This window comes from Myxine glutinosa, chromosome 11 (assembly GCF_964187855.1).
Source record: "Myxine glutinosa chromosome 11, kmMyxGlut1.1, whole genome shotgun sequence".
Classification (NCBI taxonomy): domain Eukaryota; kingdom Metazoa; phylum Chordata; class Myxini; order Myxiniformes; family Myxinidae; genus Myxine; species Myxine glutinosa.
Window position 1 is genome coordinate 123,487,659 of NC_136271.1, and position 15,707 is coordinate 123,503,365.

General features: G+C 43.8%; 1 protein-coding gene across 4 annotated transcripts in view; it reads left to right on the plus strand.

The window, feature by feature from the left end:
- LOC137417543 (serine/threonine-protein phosphatase 2A 56 kDa regulatory subunit gamma isoform) overlaps positions 1-15,707 on the plus strand; it is a 212,221-nt gene that overhangs the window by 138,753 nt on the left and 57,761 nt on the right. For all 4 annotated transcript variants that reach the window (XM_078787095.1, XM_078787097.1, XM_078787094.1 and 1 more), the window contains one exon: positions 7,863-7,993. In XM_078787095.1, coding sequence (XP_078643221.1) covers positions 7,863-7,993 — 131 coding nt within the window. The remainder of the gene's footprint in view (positions 1-7,862; positions 7,994-15,707) is intronic.

A 15,707-nucleotide genomic window follows, 5' to 3' on the forward strand; every position in this document is an offset into this window, starting at 1 on the left:
AACAACACAACAACAACCAAGAACAATACATTTCAAACCTTTCAGTTTTATATGAAACTGCATGATACACTTATTAATAGTATTTCCATGTGAAACCTAATGTATGTATGTTCGAAGAACAACTACCTCTGTGGCTCATATAATTATCATAGATATTTCTTATAGGTGTGGACAGTGTAGAATGGAGTTGGATTTGATGGTAGTGAGGTAGCAACAATTGTGGAGGATCTAGGACTGTTAGGCAGTAGTGGGAGAGCATGTTACCGCCCAGCACGAGTCTGTGGTATTTGATTATCATTTTACGGCTGTTTCCATGCTTACAGGTGTAAGCCGTGATTCACATAATGGCTGCTTCACCAAAAGGCAAATTTGAAGCATGTTTTTTGTGCCTGGATGCCCTTCCTGACGCCACCACAGAATCAGCTGTGGACCTAGCCTTTGTCTAAAGAGACAAACCCTGCAAGGCAGCAAGGGGATTTGCAAATGGAGTTTCCTTCTCCTAAGTGGACTGCCTACCAAGGCTAAAGAGCTCCACCTGCCCTGGTTAGCTTGTTGAGTGTCACAGCAAGTTCTCACAATGGAGGGCCATGCACACTACACCTCTGGAGTACCAACCTACTCCGAGATCCTCCAGACATTTAGCCAGTGCCCTCAAGAACACTTTTACCATGGTGCACCACTAGGGGGTAGTCTGAAAGTCTTGGCAAGGGTAGATGCTATGTACAGGAAGAAAGTGCTTACACACTCGGCCTTCTTTTTGCTCGCAGAGCTATCCGGCGGCTGCAGCTAAAAGAAACGAGTTGTAAACCACATCGGAAGGAAGTTAAGAGCAGGGGTCGGAAAATGATAAGTTAGGTGAAGTGTAGGGACATCGTTGCCCTAGAGTACAAGGAGAGGGCTGGTATGAGGAACATAGCGGTGAAGTCGAAGCTTTGGAGGGGGAGTGGAAGAAGTGTGGAGAGGCGTTTAGGGAAATTGCAAGAGTTTTGTGTGGAAGGAGGTGAGCAAAGGGTGCATCGTAGAGGGATATAAACCAGGTATGGTGGACAGAGTAAGTAGCAAAGGCATTTGGTGAAAAGGTCAGGAAGAGGATAGAGAAGATCAAGGATAGAGGGAGATAACCGGTTGCAGGGTTGCTGCACCTGTGTCGGCAAAATAAGAAAACAGCAAGGAGAGCTGTGAATATGGTGAGGAATGATATGGAAGAGGAGGTGTTCAACAAGTTGGAAGATGATGGTGGGAAGATGATCTATAAGTTGGTTCGTGACAGACATGAAGATAATAAGGACATAAGAGGGGGGGAGGAGGGTGGTGATTAAGGATGGTGGTGGGAGATGAGTGACAAAAAGGGGGACAGTATTGAAGGTATGGGAAGGATATGTCAAGGAACTGTTGAACAGGGGAGGAAGCAACGGTGAGCTGGAGCTTCCACATTATGTAGACTCGTAGAGGGTAAAGTGGAATTGGTGGAGATCACAGAGGAGGACATGTGGACATGATGATGAAGCGAAGAGCGCCTGGCATTGATGAGGTGCGTACAGATATGCTAATTACAGTGGGAAAAGTCAGAGTCAGTTGGACAAACAGGTTGTTGAATGTATGGATGAGAGAGGGTTCGATTGCAGATGATTGGAGGACAGGGCTAATTGTGCCGATTATTGAAGAGGAAGGGCAATGTTTAAGATCTGGGGAAGTACAGAGGCATTACGCTCCTAAGTCATGTTATTAAAGCACTGCAGAGGATTTTGGATGGGAGGATAAGGGAGAGGGTGGAGATGGAGATCGGCGAAGAGCATCAGTTGTTTAGATAGGTTAGTTGGATGACGGATGGGAAGTTCACACAGACAGCTGGTGGAAAAGAGGTTGAAGGTGAAATGGCATTGGGATTTGTGGATCTCGAGAAGGCCTATGACATTTTTCCGATAGAGATGGTGATGGTGACACAAAGATGGATGGGAATCCTGGACGCGAGACTTACAGTGCCTTCAGAAAGTATTCATGCCCCTTGAGTTTTTCATATTTTGTTTTGTTACAGCCTGAATTAAAAATGGACTAAATTTAGATTTTCTTTGTCACTGATCTACACATAATACCCCATAATGTCAAAGTGTAATTTTTAATTTAGAAATATTTACAAAATAATTAAAAATGAAATACGTAAATATCTACTTTACATAATTATTCAACCCCCTGAGTCAATACTTTGTAGAAGCGCCTTTGGCAGCGACTACTGCTTCGAGTCTTCTTGGGTATGTCTGCATCAGCTTTGCACATTTGGAATTGGGGAATTTCTCCCATTCTTCCTTGCAGATTTGCTCAAGCTCTACAAGTTTGATGGGGAGTGTTGGCAAACAGCAATCTTCAAGTCTTCCCACAGATTCTCAATGGGATTCAAGTCTGGGCTTTGGCTGGGCCACTCAAGGACTTTCACATTCTTGTTCTGAAGTCATTCCAGTGTTTCTTTGGCTGAATGCGCGGGGTCATTGTCCTGTTGGAATGTAAATCTTTGCCACAGTCTAAGGTATTTTGCACTCTCAAGCAGGTTTTGCACTCTCAAGGATTTGCCTGTATTTGGCTCCATTCATTGTTCCCTCTGTCCTTACAAGTCTCCCAGTCCTTGTCACTGAAAAGCCTCCCCATAGCATGATACTGCCATCACCATGCTTCACTGTCGGGATGGTGTTAGATGGGTGATGAGCTGTGCTTGGTTTCTGCCAAAAGCAGCACTTTACAATGACCCCGCGAGTTCGATTTTCATCTCATCAGACCACAGAATCTGTTGCCTCATGCTTTGTCTTTCACCTGCCATTTTCCAAAGTTCAGGCGTGATGTCATGTTGTCCATTTTCTCAGGAGTGGCTTCCATCTGGCCACTCTCCCATAAAGCCTAGATTTGTGAAGTGCTGCAGAGAATGGTGTCCTTCCGGCAGGTTCTCTCATCTCAGCCAAGGAACTCTGTAGTTCTGTCAGAGTTGTCATTGGGTTATTGGTCACCTCCCTGACCAAGGTCCTTCTTGCCCAGTTGCTCAGTTTGGCTGGATGGCCAGCTTTAGGACGAGTCTGGGTAGTTCCATATTCTTTGCATTTCTTAATGATGGAGCTCGATGTGCTCTTCAGAACTTTCAAAACTCCAGATATTGTTTTATACCCTTCCCCAGATCTATGCATCCTCAATTCTATCTCAGAGTTTTACGGACAGTTCCTTGGACTTTGTGGTGGAGTTTCTTCTCTGACATGCATTGGCAACTGTGGGACCTTGTATAGAAAGATGTTTCTTTTTAAATCTTGTCCAATCAATTCAATTTCGCCACAGGTGGACCCCAATCAAGTTGTAGAGACATCTCGAGGATGATCACAGGAAATTGGATGCACCTGAGCTCAATTTGGAGCATCATAACAAAGGGGTTGAATATGTATTGACTCAAGACATTTCAGCTTTTCATATTTAATTATGTTGTAAAAATTAAAAATTAATGTCACTTTGACATTATGGGATGTTGTGTGTAGATCACTGACAAAAATGTCAGTTTATTAAATTTTAAATTCAGGCTGTAACGCAAGAAAATGTGAAAAAAGTTGAGGGGTGTGAATACTTCTTGGAGGCACTGTACATTATTACTCATAGAAAAGCTAATGAAGAGCATCGAGTCTGTGTTCATGGTGTTTATGATAACATTAAGGTTCTCAACAAGGATAAGCATGGTGGTGGAATGCAAATTGTCTTTAGCACAGCAGAGGCTTTTTCTAATATCCCTGTTCTTCACTTTAACAAGAGGTGATTGAGGATTACTTCCTCTCCTGTGAAGAAGCTTGAATGTCTTACAGAATGTAAGTAGAAAAATCGACAATTCCTCTTGTTGAGTTGTCTGTCCCTTATGTTCCGTCCATTATGTTCCCACCATTATGTTCCCACCATTATGTTCCCACCATTATGTTCCCTCCATGTTTCCATTGTGGAGTCTGATGTCCCAAAGTTTTTTTTTTTTTTTTTGGCCTCGCCAAGTCGAAGCACAATTTTGGAACTGTATATCAGCAAAGGAACAGGCCCGGACTGTATTCCTGCCATTTTTTTGGAAACAGCTGCCTTGCTACACCACTTGGCTGTTTCAATCCTGACTTTATGCAGGGCATTTGCTACAGCACAAGGGAAATTTTCCTTGTTACGCCAGTTCACAAGAAAAATGACAAGCATTAACATTATAACTCAACCAGCATCATTTTCCATGATGTCATAAGTTACGCTGAAGTTTCAACAGTTGAGTATGCAGGACTACTTACAGAGAAGTATTGTACACTTTTGAGCGTTCTCCAGGACTACTGATCTTAGGTTTAGAAAGGCTGCTCACCTGATTGTCAGACTATTACTGTGACCAGCTAACTGGAAGTTGTGTTGAGTTAACATCCTCCAGCACCAAGACTGCCAATGCAGGTTTGCCACAGGAGTCAATTCTGGGGCCTCTTATTTCTCATCTTTGTAGATGATACCACTGAGCAGCTACAGAACACTGCATTTCTGTTTGCAGATGATATCTGATGTCTTCTGGTTACTAGGATAACAAAATGTGTTTCATTGGAGCCAAACAGCCAATTCCCTGAATTCTGAGTTAAAATGCATTGAGAGATGAGTTAATATATATGTACCTTCAAGATTTGTTGGCATTACTATTTTCTCTAACAGGGATCAACTCGTAACCATCCAACCCAACTCTCTGCTCCTCATCTGCGGCTTAACTGCCACTATGCTTGCTGTCTGGGTGTGGCATTGCAGCCATGGCATTTTTCGGACTGGCCATGGCATTGCAGCTGAGGCCTTCTGCGACTCTTTGTGCTGGGTCTGACGCAATCTGTAAACCTCCCGATCTGTATTTCTACAATGGTAATCCTCTTTCCTGAACCTGAGAATGACTAAATGTCCATTCAATCTCCTGTGCTGCTGCCTCTTGACTGCTCTGGCCATGTTCTTGCCGAAGCCAACTCTCTGGTTATTGGAATTGAGCAATACGAATGATACAGAATATGACTCTGAACACAGGTCAACTGATGAGGACTGCAATCTGCCCTCTCACAAAAGGATTTGGCCACAATCTCCAAAGCATCTGATAGGGATTCTGCCTTGGAATGCTTTCACAAAAAGTCTGCTCTTCTCTTCTCTCATGCGCCAGTTTATCCCATCTGCCACTATCCTATCCATTATTTCGGCCCTGGTACACTGGCCATGCTACACCCCCTCTTTGTCCGAGTAGGATATCTCAACACGTTTTGGTGGATAAAAGCTTGGAGGACAGTTTGGGTGTATGACAAGGACAAATTGATTAGATTTTGGTGAGGATTTAGATACAGACAGATACTAATATATTGTTATGTCGGTGGGGTAGCAATATGTAGAGCCAGGTAGATCTGTGTAGGTAGGTATTCGTCTGTCACGGTAAGGAATCTGCCCTGTAATAAGTTTCATGTGTAGGGTTAGCATACCTGTGAGCATACCAGGATGTTCGAGTGATAAGTAGCGTAGGGATTAAAGAGTAGCGCCCCTGTGTGTCACACCTGGTAGCTAAACGTTTGTCCCTTATGACAATGCACACCAACATAGACATGTAGTTAGGTCCCTAGTGCAACACTAAATAAATCCCTTCCCTGACATGACTTTGAAAGACGAACAGGCAAGGAAACCAGGCCGGGGCACCGCCGATGATGGCGGCCGCCAATTACACCTCCAACAGGCCTAGCCACATCGAGTGCCACGCGCTATGACCACGGAACAGGGAACGAGTGAAGGGGCAGCGCGGTAGGCACGGACTTCCAGCCGGCGAGTCGATGGAGGGCACTGATTGGGTGGCGTGCCAGGGCTGACGCCACCACCGCGGGAAGGTTATTTAAGGGCGCGCTGAAGGACATTTTCTTCTTGCGGCTCGTGCGGTTTGTGCTCTTGCAAATTCCTGGCCCTGGCAGTCCCGGTGCGATCTTGAGTGGAGAGAGTCCTGTCCCTGGTTGCGTTGGCTGGCAGTCTTGGCCCTGGTTGAGTTGGCTTGAGAGTTGGCTTATCGATCATTTGTGAAGATCAACCTTGTGGTGCTTGGAGCGGTGCTTGTGCGGGAGCGAGGCTCGGTGCTGTGAACGTGCCTAGCGACGCGTGCGAGGCGGGCGGAGGATTCCTCCAGGCCAGAGATTGAAGACGAGGGACAGATAAGGCCGATCTCCATTACATTTTACACGACGAGACAATTCTTTTCCTTTAATCCATTCCTGTGTCTGTTGTTGAGTCTGGTGTGCGGGATCCCGATTTAGGACATTTTATTACCGGCGCGTATTTTCCTGTCCTTGCTTTTATTTGTAATAAACCCTCGTATTATTTTCCATCCCCTGTTAAACCTGTGCCCGGTTGAATTAATTTTCCTTGCAGGATCGAAGCTGCCGTCGGCACGATCCAGGTAAGCTTTTGCCGCAGCCTTCCATTTTCCTTCTTCCTCGCGTGTTTTATAGCCGAATCCGTGTTTGGTTGTTGCCTCCAATAAAACCATTTAGGCCTATCCGCGGTCTCTGGTGTTAACCGGAGTCGCACGACAATATTAAAAGTTTCTTTGCCATTAGCGATAGGGACAAAAACGGTATATAGCATTATGTGTCAAAAAGTTATGGACCGATACGGACGAAACTTGGTGGATGATTTGGGAAGGTGACAAGAACAAGCCAATTCGATTTAGGGTCAGGTCTGAATGTAGATATGGCCTATGGGTGGGATATAAAACGTAAACTGTTCAGCCTGGTGATGCTATGCACTGTACCCAGTGCCGTTCAAGTCTCCTCCTCCGCCGAAGGTAGCCAGAGGTTATGTTTTCACCCCTGTCAGTTTTTCTGTGAACAGGATATCTCAAAATGTTGTTGATGAATTCGGATAAAACTTGGTGGATAGGTTGTTTTGGTGACGAGGAATAATTGATTCTATTTTGGTAAAGATCCGAATCCAGATTCAGATCCAATCATTTTAAGTGATTCTTCACCATTCGGTGATCAGGCTAAAAACGATATACAGTATAACACAATATCTCAAAACATTATAGACTGATTCGGACAAAATATGGTGGAGAGGTTGGGTGTGCGACTAGGACTATTTGATCTGATTTTGTTGAAGATCTGGATGCGAATTTTTTAAAATTGTACAAGTGATTATAACCTGGTGTTGGCTTAGCGGTTAGGGTGCCGGCTTGGGATCCGAGGATCCTGGGTTCGAATCCCGGTCGATCGCTGAATTAACGCCAGGGGGGTTGACTCAGCCTGTCATCCTTCGGAGGTCAGGTCGGCAAATTGAGTACCAGCTTGCTGGGATGAATGATCCCGGTGTATACCCCGATTTAGAATAGGTACACCATATCCCTGCACATCGTAAGAAGTGACTAAGGGTTGGCGTCAGGAAGGGCATCTGGCCATAAAAATATTGCCACAAACAAGGAACCATGATTGTCATGGGGGCCCGCAAGGCTACGGGGGAAAATGGTCTTTAAACGATCATTCATTCATTTCATTCAAGTGATTATTCACCATTGAGAGATAGGGTGAAAAACGATATATAGCATAATATCTCAAAATGTTATGGATGAGTTATGACTAAACTTTGTGGTTCGGTGACAAGAACAAGCCGATTAGATTTTGGTTCAGGTCCGGATCCAGAACTGGCCCATCAATAGGATTACAAAACGTAAACTGTTTAGCCTGGAGGAGGTATGTGCTCTACCGAGTGCTGTTCTAGTTGTTTGGAATGTAATGAGTGCATGTGCATGCATCTCCAAACTGCATTGCTTCATTCCTGCATCCATTTTTTATCTTTTATTGTTTCTCTCTGCCCTTTCCTCTTTGTCTTTATGGTAGCTCTTAGAGCTGTTTGATAGTGAAGATCCTCGAGAGCGAGACTTTCTGAAGACCACACTGCACCGTATATATGGCAAATTCCTGGGACTTCGTGCCTACATCCGCAAGCAGATTAACAACATATTCTACAGGTGATGCCTTTGCTGTTCAAGCATCAAATAGTCATGTGCTATGGCTCGTGACCAATCGCACTATAAGGGGGAGAGTAAAAAGGTTGCCCCTCCCCTCCTCTTCTTTCCCCATCAATCAATGAAGGAAGGAATGGTCATGCAATGAGCAAACCTCATCACAGAAATTTGTATTTTTGATCCTAGTTTTCAGCCAGTGGTACACATTTTCCCAGCCGAAGTTGAGTTTCATCATCCCATCACAATGGAATTCATTTTTGTTTGGCTCTGAAAACTTTTTGAAAAGGGAAACGTTTTATGATTCCCCCTCAAACTTATACTATGACACGTTAGAATGTCACTTGTCCAAACAATCCCATTTTCCTTATCTTTTTTATGAACCTTGATCATTTTCTGCGAATGATTTTTCAAATTTATATTTGTTATCAAAATCTGGGCTCACTGAAGAGTGAAGAGAGAGGTATTTCTAGTCATTCATCGTTTTTTTTCTAAACTTATGCAGAGATTGTTTGCCTAATGTTGTGCACTCTTATCATATACAATGCTCCAAGGTTCGTGTTGGGGTTTGTACATGAAAGACAAGGCCTTAAAGGTACAATGAACAAACTAACGGTGCAATGTTAAGTTCAGTATTCTTTAAATGGCAACATCTGAACAAAAACAAACAACAACAGGCATTTTAAGGCCATTTTCCCTGCGAGAGCGGGCGTTAGCCTTGCGGGCCCCATAACAATCGTCTCCATTTTGCCCTATTTTCTGCATCTCCCCTTGTTAACCCCCTTGCCCGCATTTCTTCTTCGACCATCTTTAGCGAAGTCTTTCTCGGTCTTTCCCGTCCTCTACTTCCTTCTACATTCATTTCCATCACTCTTCTCAACCAGTCACTTTCATCCCTCCTCAACACATGACCAAACCATCTCAAACTGTTTCTCTTCACAGCATCCATCACAGGATCTATTCCCATCATCTTTCGCAATAATTCATCATTTGTCTTCCTCTCTCTCAACGACACTCCACACATCCACTGAACCATTCGCATTTCCACCCTTTCCAGCCTTCGTTGCTGCTCTACGTTCATTACCCATGTCTCGCTCCCATAAATCATAACACTTCTCACACATGCAGCATACACCTTTCCCTTCAGCTTCAACGACACTCCCCTCCTCGTCAGCACGCCACTCAGTTCCCGAAACTTCTTCCCTGCACATCTCACTCTAGCAACCGTTGCCGAGTCTGATCCACCTTCTCCATTCAGCATGTCTCCTAGGTAGCAAAATGTTTTCACACCTTCCAGCTTCATGCCATCTCCAAGATCCAACTCAACATTTCCTCCATCTGCAGCTCCCTCTGTGCACACCTTACACTTGAATGCAGCTGCCACACTGGTTAATGACCCTCTCAGACCACTACATTTTTGATGAACCCACTCTGCGCACATTGTACATTGAATGGAGTTCACTTCGACACTCTTCGTGCGCACAGCACACGGCCACTTCCCAGTTCTTTCCACCTCACCACAAGCTTTACCACTTGCCATCACCTTCGTCTTTCCGATATTCACCTTCAGACCTTTTGGCTTCATACATTCCTTCCACTTGTTCATCTTCTCCTTCAGTCCATTCATACTTTCCACAAACAACACCAGATCATCTGCATACAACAACTCCCACGGTAAACCCTCCTTTACATTCCACGTCAGCACCTCCACCACAGCTACAAATAGTAGTGGACTTAGTACTGACCCCCTGATGCACTCCCACCTTCACCTCAAACTCACCACTGTTGCCGTCCTTCGTCCTTACAGCTGTGCGCGCTCTTTCGTATATTGTCATCACTACTCTGATCAACCATTCTTCCACTCCTAACTTCCTCAATGCCGATGTCACTACTTCGCGTGGAACCCTATTGAATGCTTTCGCCAGAGCAACACACCCAAGAAACAACTTCTTCCTCTTCTCCATGTACTTCTCCTGCAACTGCCTTACAATATAAAGCACGTCTGTCGTTCCTCTTCCTGGCATAAATCCAAACTGCATTTTGTCGATCTTCACTTTCTTCCTTATCCTCCTCTCCAACACCCTTTCCAATACCTTCATTCCATGCTCCAATAACTTTATCGCTCGATACGACCCACATTCCAGAGGGTCACCTTTTCCCTTGTATAGAGGGACAAGGGTACTCAGTTCCCAACCCACTGGAATGCGGCCTTTCACCACCAGATTACAGATCTCTGTCGTTCTCTTCACACCCCAACTTCCCGCTGCCTTCGAGATATCTCCCACAACTCCCGTCGTCCCTCCTGCTTTTCTACTCTTCGTTGCTTTTATCGCTTCCTCAACTTGCTTCTCAGTTATTTTCTCTGCCGGTCCTAAAACTGGGTTACTCTCTATGTTGCCATCCCATTCATTCTCTGCATTCAACAGCATTTCCATATATCTCTTCCATCTTCCTTTAATTTCATCTGGGTCCACAAGGCAACATCTAAATGTTTTAATGTATTGGTCTCTGCAGTACATGGTTGAACACACACTTGTATTGTTGTGGTGTTCACATCGCACACATGTAAAATTCTTTTAGAAACTGTAAAATATCATATTCCAGGATACTTTATCATGTGTTAGTACAAGCATTATGTACATTGTACCAACAAGTTGCAACTAAAGCTCTCTAACTTGCATCATACCTAGGAAGGTGTCCTCTATTGCATAGAAAAAAAGCTGAAGACATCCTGCGAGGGGAAAGTCCTGACATCAGTATTTTTTATTTTTTGGATTGTGGGAAAGCATATGAAGGCACTTGGTTGTGGGAAAGCATATGAAGGAACTGGCAGACACAACATTCTTCAGGAGATGCTGATCTTGTTGTGCAGAAAGCTGTGGAGTCTGCCATGGTCACCAACAGTGTGCTGGTCGGTGATGACACAGACCTCCTCCTCCTACTGTGCGACCATGCAAGCTTAGTGTATCATGACCTGTTATTCCAAACAAGCCAAACAAACAAACAAAGTTTGTTAGCCAAACAGTTCAATCTTGGTTTCATCAGACCACAGAATCTTGTTTCTCATAGTCTGAGAGTCCTTTAGGTGCTTTTTTGCAAACTCCAAGCGGGCTTTCATGTGTCTCACTGAGGAGAGGCTTCCGTCTAGCCACTCTGCCATAAAGCCCAGATCGGTGGAGTGTTGCAGTGATGGTTGTACTTCGGGAAGTTTCTCCCATCTCCACACAGGATCTCTGGAGCTCAGCCAGATTGACCAAAGGGGTTTTTGGTTACCACTCTTACCAAGGCCCTTCTCCCCCGATTGCTCAGTTTGGCCGGGCGGCCAGCTCTAGGAAGTGTCCTGGTTGTTCCAAACTTCTTTCATTTAAGAATTATGGAGGCCACTGGGCTCTTGGGAACCTTCAATGCAGCAGAGATTTTTTTGTAGGCTTCCCCAGATCTGTGCCTCGACACAATCCTGTCTCTGAGCTCTGCAGGCAGTTCCTTCGACCTCATGGCTTGGTTTTTGCTCTGATATGCATTGTTAGCTGTGAGACCTGTTACGTGCTCCTCCCCAACCCCCGGTCACGGTGTACCTCCGAGCCCCAAGAGGAGTCATGCCAGAAAAATGTGTTCTGTATGTCAAAGATCAATGGTGAAGCCACACCAATTGTTACCAACAAACAAATATTGTATTAAGATCACACAAGAATAACAGTACAACAACAATAATAATCAATTGTACAACCAATATATATTTCCTATGATGGTACCATCAGGTTTGTACACTATAACTTACTGTGCTCCAAGTGAGCGAAAAGAAGAACATTCCCCAATGTCTCTATTCCGGCATCAAGCCCAAGTCAATCCGCTCCAGCGATCGTCAGAACGATGTCCAATCGAGACCAGAATCCCGTTCGGATGACAGTCAGTCATGCGGCCAAAGCTGCGCAAAGGTGCCCTCAAGGCGCTGGGGAAATCCAAAGGTGCCCTCCAGGCGACTGGGAAATCACACCCTCGGGTATGGACGTTTCACGGCTCCAAACCGGCGAACTGCAGATTTACCTTAAAAATCCACGTTTCACACACACACCAGATAAACGTCTGGATGCGGTGAAAATGGTTGAAGCGAAGCGAAAAACCTTGCGTGATGCGCAAAGCGCGCGAGTCAAACTGGCCGACGGCCCGTTCTCGAGGCGTAAAGGCACGACGATGATTCTCCTCGGAATCAACCGCCAAAACCTGACAAGCAGGTTGATCTGTCACAGCGATAACAACTCTGTCGCAAGAATCCCTTTCCCGGGAAACCCAAATTTCGCTAGTGACCTCCGTTCGTCAACGTTTGCTCCAGACCTCAAAGCAGCTAGGCTTCTTCCCCGACTCACTCGCTCCGCCTTCTCCTCCTCCTCTTCCTCTTCTTCGGCGCCCAGTTCCGGTTTCATTTAAAACATTACCTTTTTTACCTTTTGAAAATAGTAACCTCTATCTCCTTAAATGACAACAATAATAGTACATGGAATCAAAAATGTTTACAGTGGATGAAAACCACAACAACGGAAGTGACGAATCCATAACAGACCTTATATAGACAGGTGTGTGCCTTTCCAAATCGTGTCAAATCAATTGAATTTACCACAGGTGGACTCCATTCAAGGTATAGAAACATCTCAAAGATGATCAAGAGAAATGTGAGGCACCTGAGCTAAATTTCAAGTGTCATAGCAAAGGGTATGAATACTTATATCAATGTGATATTTCAGTTTTTGTCTTTTTAATAAATTTGCAAAACTTTCTAAAATCCTGTTTGCTCTTTGTCATTATGGGGTATTGAGTGTAGATTGATGAGGGAAAAAATGAATTTAAACGATTTCAGCATAAGCCTGCAACATAACAAAATGTGAAAAAAGTGAAGGGGTCTGAATACTTTCTGAATGCACTGTATATTATATATACACTACTGGTCAAAAGTTTTAGAACACCAATTTTTCTAGTTTTTAATGAAATTTAAGCAATTCAAGTCCAGTGAATAACCTGAAATGGTTCAAAGGTAAGCAGGAAGACAGACAGACCATTATAACCCTTAAAAGTGTAGGTCTTTCCTTTAGAGAAATTGCAAAGAAAGCCAAGGTGTCAGTGAGTACAGTTTCCTGCACCATCAAAATGCACTTGGAAAATGGAGGAAACTCTGACAGGAAGAGGTCTGGCAGACCCAAAGCCACAACAGAATCAGAAGACAAGTTTCTGAGAGTCAACACCTTGTGTGATAGGCGGCTCACAGGACAACAGCTTCAAGCACAGCTTAACACTGGTTGAAGTAAGCAAGTCTCAATTTCAACTGTGAAGAGAACACTTCGAGCTGCAGGTTGGACAGGTCGAGTGGCAGTAAGAAAGCCATTGCTAAGATGGCAAAATAACAAAAAGAGGCTTGCATGGGCCATGAAGCACCGCCAGTGGACTACTGAAGACTGGAAGAAGGTCTTATGGACCTATGAATCAACATTTGGAATATTTGGTTCATCACGCAGGGTTTTTGTATGCCGTCGAGTAGGAAAAGGATGGTTCCTTAGTGTGTGACACCAACTGTCAAACATGGAGGAGGAAGCGTGATGGTCTGGGGCTGTTTTGCTGGATCCAGAGTCGGCGACTTGCACAGAGTGACTGGCACCGTGAACCAAAAGGGCAACCACAGCATTTTGCAGTGCCATGCAATACCCTCTGGTATATGCCTAGTTGGTCAGGAGTTCATCCTGCAGCAAAATAATGACCCTAAACATACCTCCAGGCTATGTCAAACCTACTTTCGAGGAAAAGAACAAGATGGTCGGCTTCAAATCATGGAATGGCCAGCACAGTCTCCAGACTTAAACCCCATCGAGCTGGTTTGGGATGAACTGGGCAGAAGGGTGAACGCAAAGCAACCTACAAGTGCAACACATTTGTGGGAACTTCTGCAACAGTGTTGGGAAGAACTTCCCGAACAATATTTGATTTCCATTGCAGAAAGAATGCCACGAGTGTGTTCAGCGGTTATATCTGCAAAAGGTGGCTACTTTGCTGAGTCAAAAATTTAAATTAAATTTTGTTTGAACAAAATGATTCTATGATTTCTTTTTTTAAATCTCCAATTGTTTACTTGTTTTATGTTTAATTTCAGAGCACATTGACACATTAAACAGCGTAAATTTCAATAAAAACTGGAAAAATTGAGGTGTTCTAAAACTTTTGACCGGTGGTGTATGTGTGTGTGTGTGTGTGTGTGTGTGTGTGTGTGTGTATATATATATATATATATATATATATATATATATATATATATATGTATGTATGTATGTATGTATGTATGTATGTATGTATGTATGTATGTATGTATGTATGTATGTATGTGTGTGTATGTATGTATGTATGTATGTATGTGTGTATATATATTTTGTGCATCAAATATATATATATTTGTGCAGCGTCTGTCCTGTGTTGTGTTGTGTGTTGTCTTGTGTTGTCACTGAACTACTTTCTCAAACTTTTTTGAAATCGTACCAAACTTCTGGTATGCACATATCTCTCCCGTCGGTATGTCCTAAGGGTATTTAAAAAAAAAAAAAAATTGCAATTTTTTTTTTTTTTGGGGAATTTTTTTTTTCCAACTTCAATTGTTTATAAAATGTGATATCACGTATATTACAAATACATTTGTGCAAAATAATTGTTTGAATTATGATTGGTTTAATTTAAACCATGACAAAACGGCAACTCGGGTACAGTCATTTATCTATACTAGGGCATGCCCGTACTATATATATATCTAAAAGTATATCCCCCCCCCCCCTCTATTTACATGCAATGGTTTGGTCCAAAGCTAACGGCTTGCGAGTACGGTGACAATCCCCCCCCCTCTATTTACATGAAATGGTTTGGTCCAAAGCTAACGGCTAGCGGAGTTTGGTAAAGAAATCGCCATAGCGTGCACAAATGCGCAGGAAAGCGAAAGAATCGCAAATTAGTTTTAATTAGTTTTAAAACATAGTTTAACGCCAACATAGCGGCAACATAGTTTGCCAACGTGAAATAAATGAATACGCTCTCAAATGTGCCAAAAAAAAAAAAAAACGCTACCCGTACGCTCTACCCCGCCCGTACGCCCGTAAACAAAAAAAACAACGCTCTTCGCTTCCGCCCTTCGCTCTGACTGAATTGGGAGAAATAATGCGCATAAGAAATCGAGAAATTATTATTTTCTCCGGAAGAAATCGAATTACGTACCGTAATGGCGCACGCGCTGGGCTCAGCATCAGCTCGCTCTCACATCGGCCACGCCTACGCAATAACACGTTCTGTGATTGGATGCCGGAAGTGCAGTCCTCACTGTCCGGAAGGTCGTATATCGCAGTTACGATGAATCGCAAATTAGTTTTTATTAGTTTTAAAACATAGTTTAACGGCAACATAGTTTGCAAACGTGAAATAAATGAATACGCTCTCAAATGTGCCATCCGAGGCAGAGTGTGTCCGCCACGTTCGGCACACGCGATAGCTCGCTGCTCTCTGATTGGTTGAATCGTTTTTTGGACATAGCTCGGTAAGTAATTGTCCGATTAATATGAAACCTTGAAAAGGCACATCCTCGGGTCCCCAGCAATATACCTGGCAAGTTTCAAGTATATGGGACCGGTAGTTGTCGAGAAACAGCGGTCACAGACATACAAACAAACAAACAAACGTACAAACAAACATACACACAGAGATT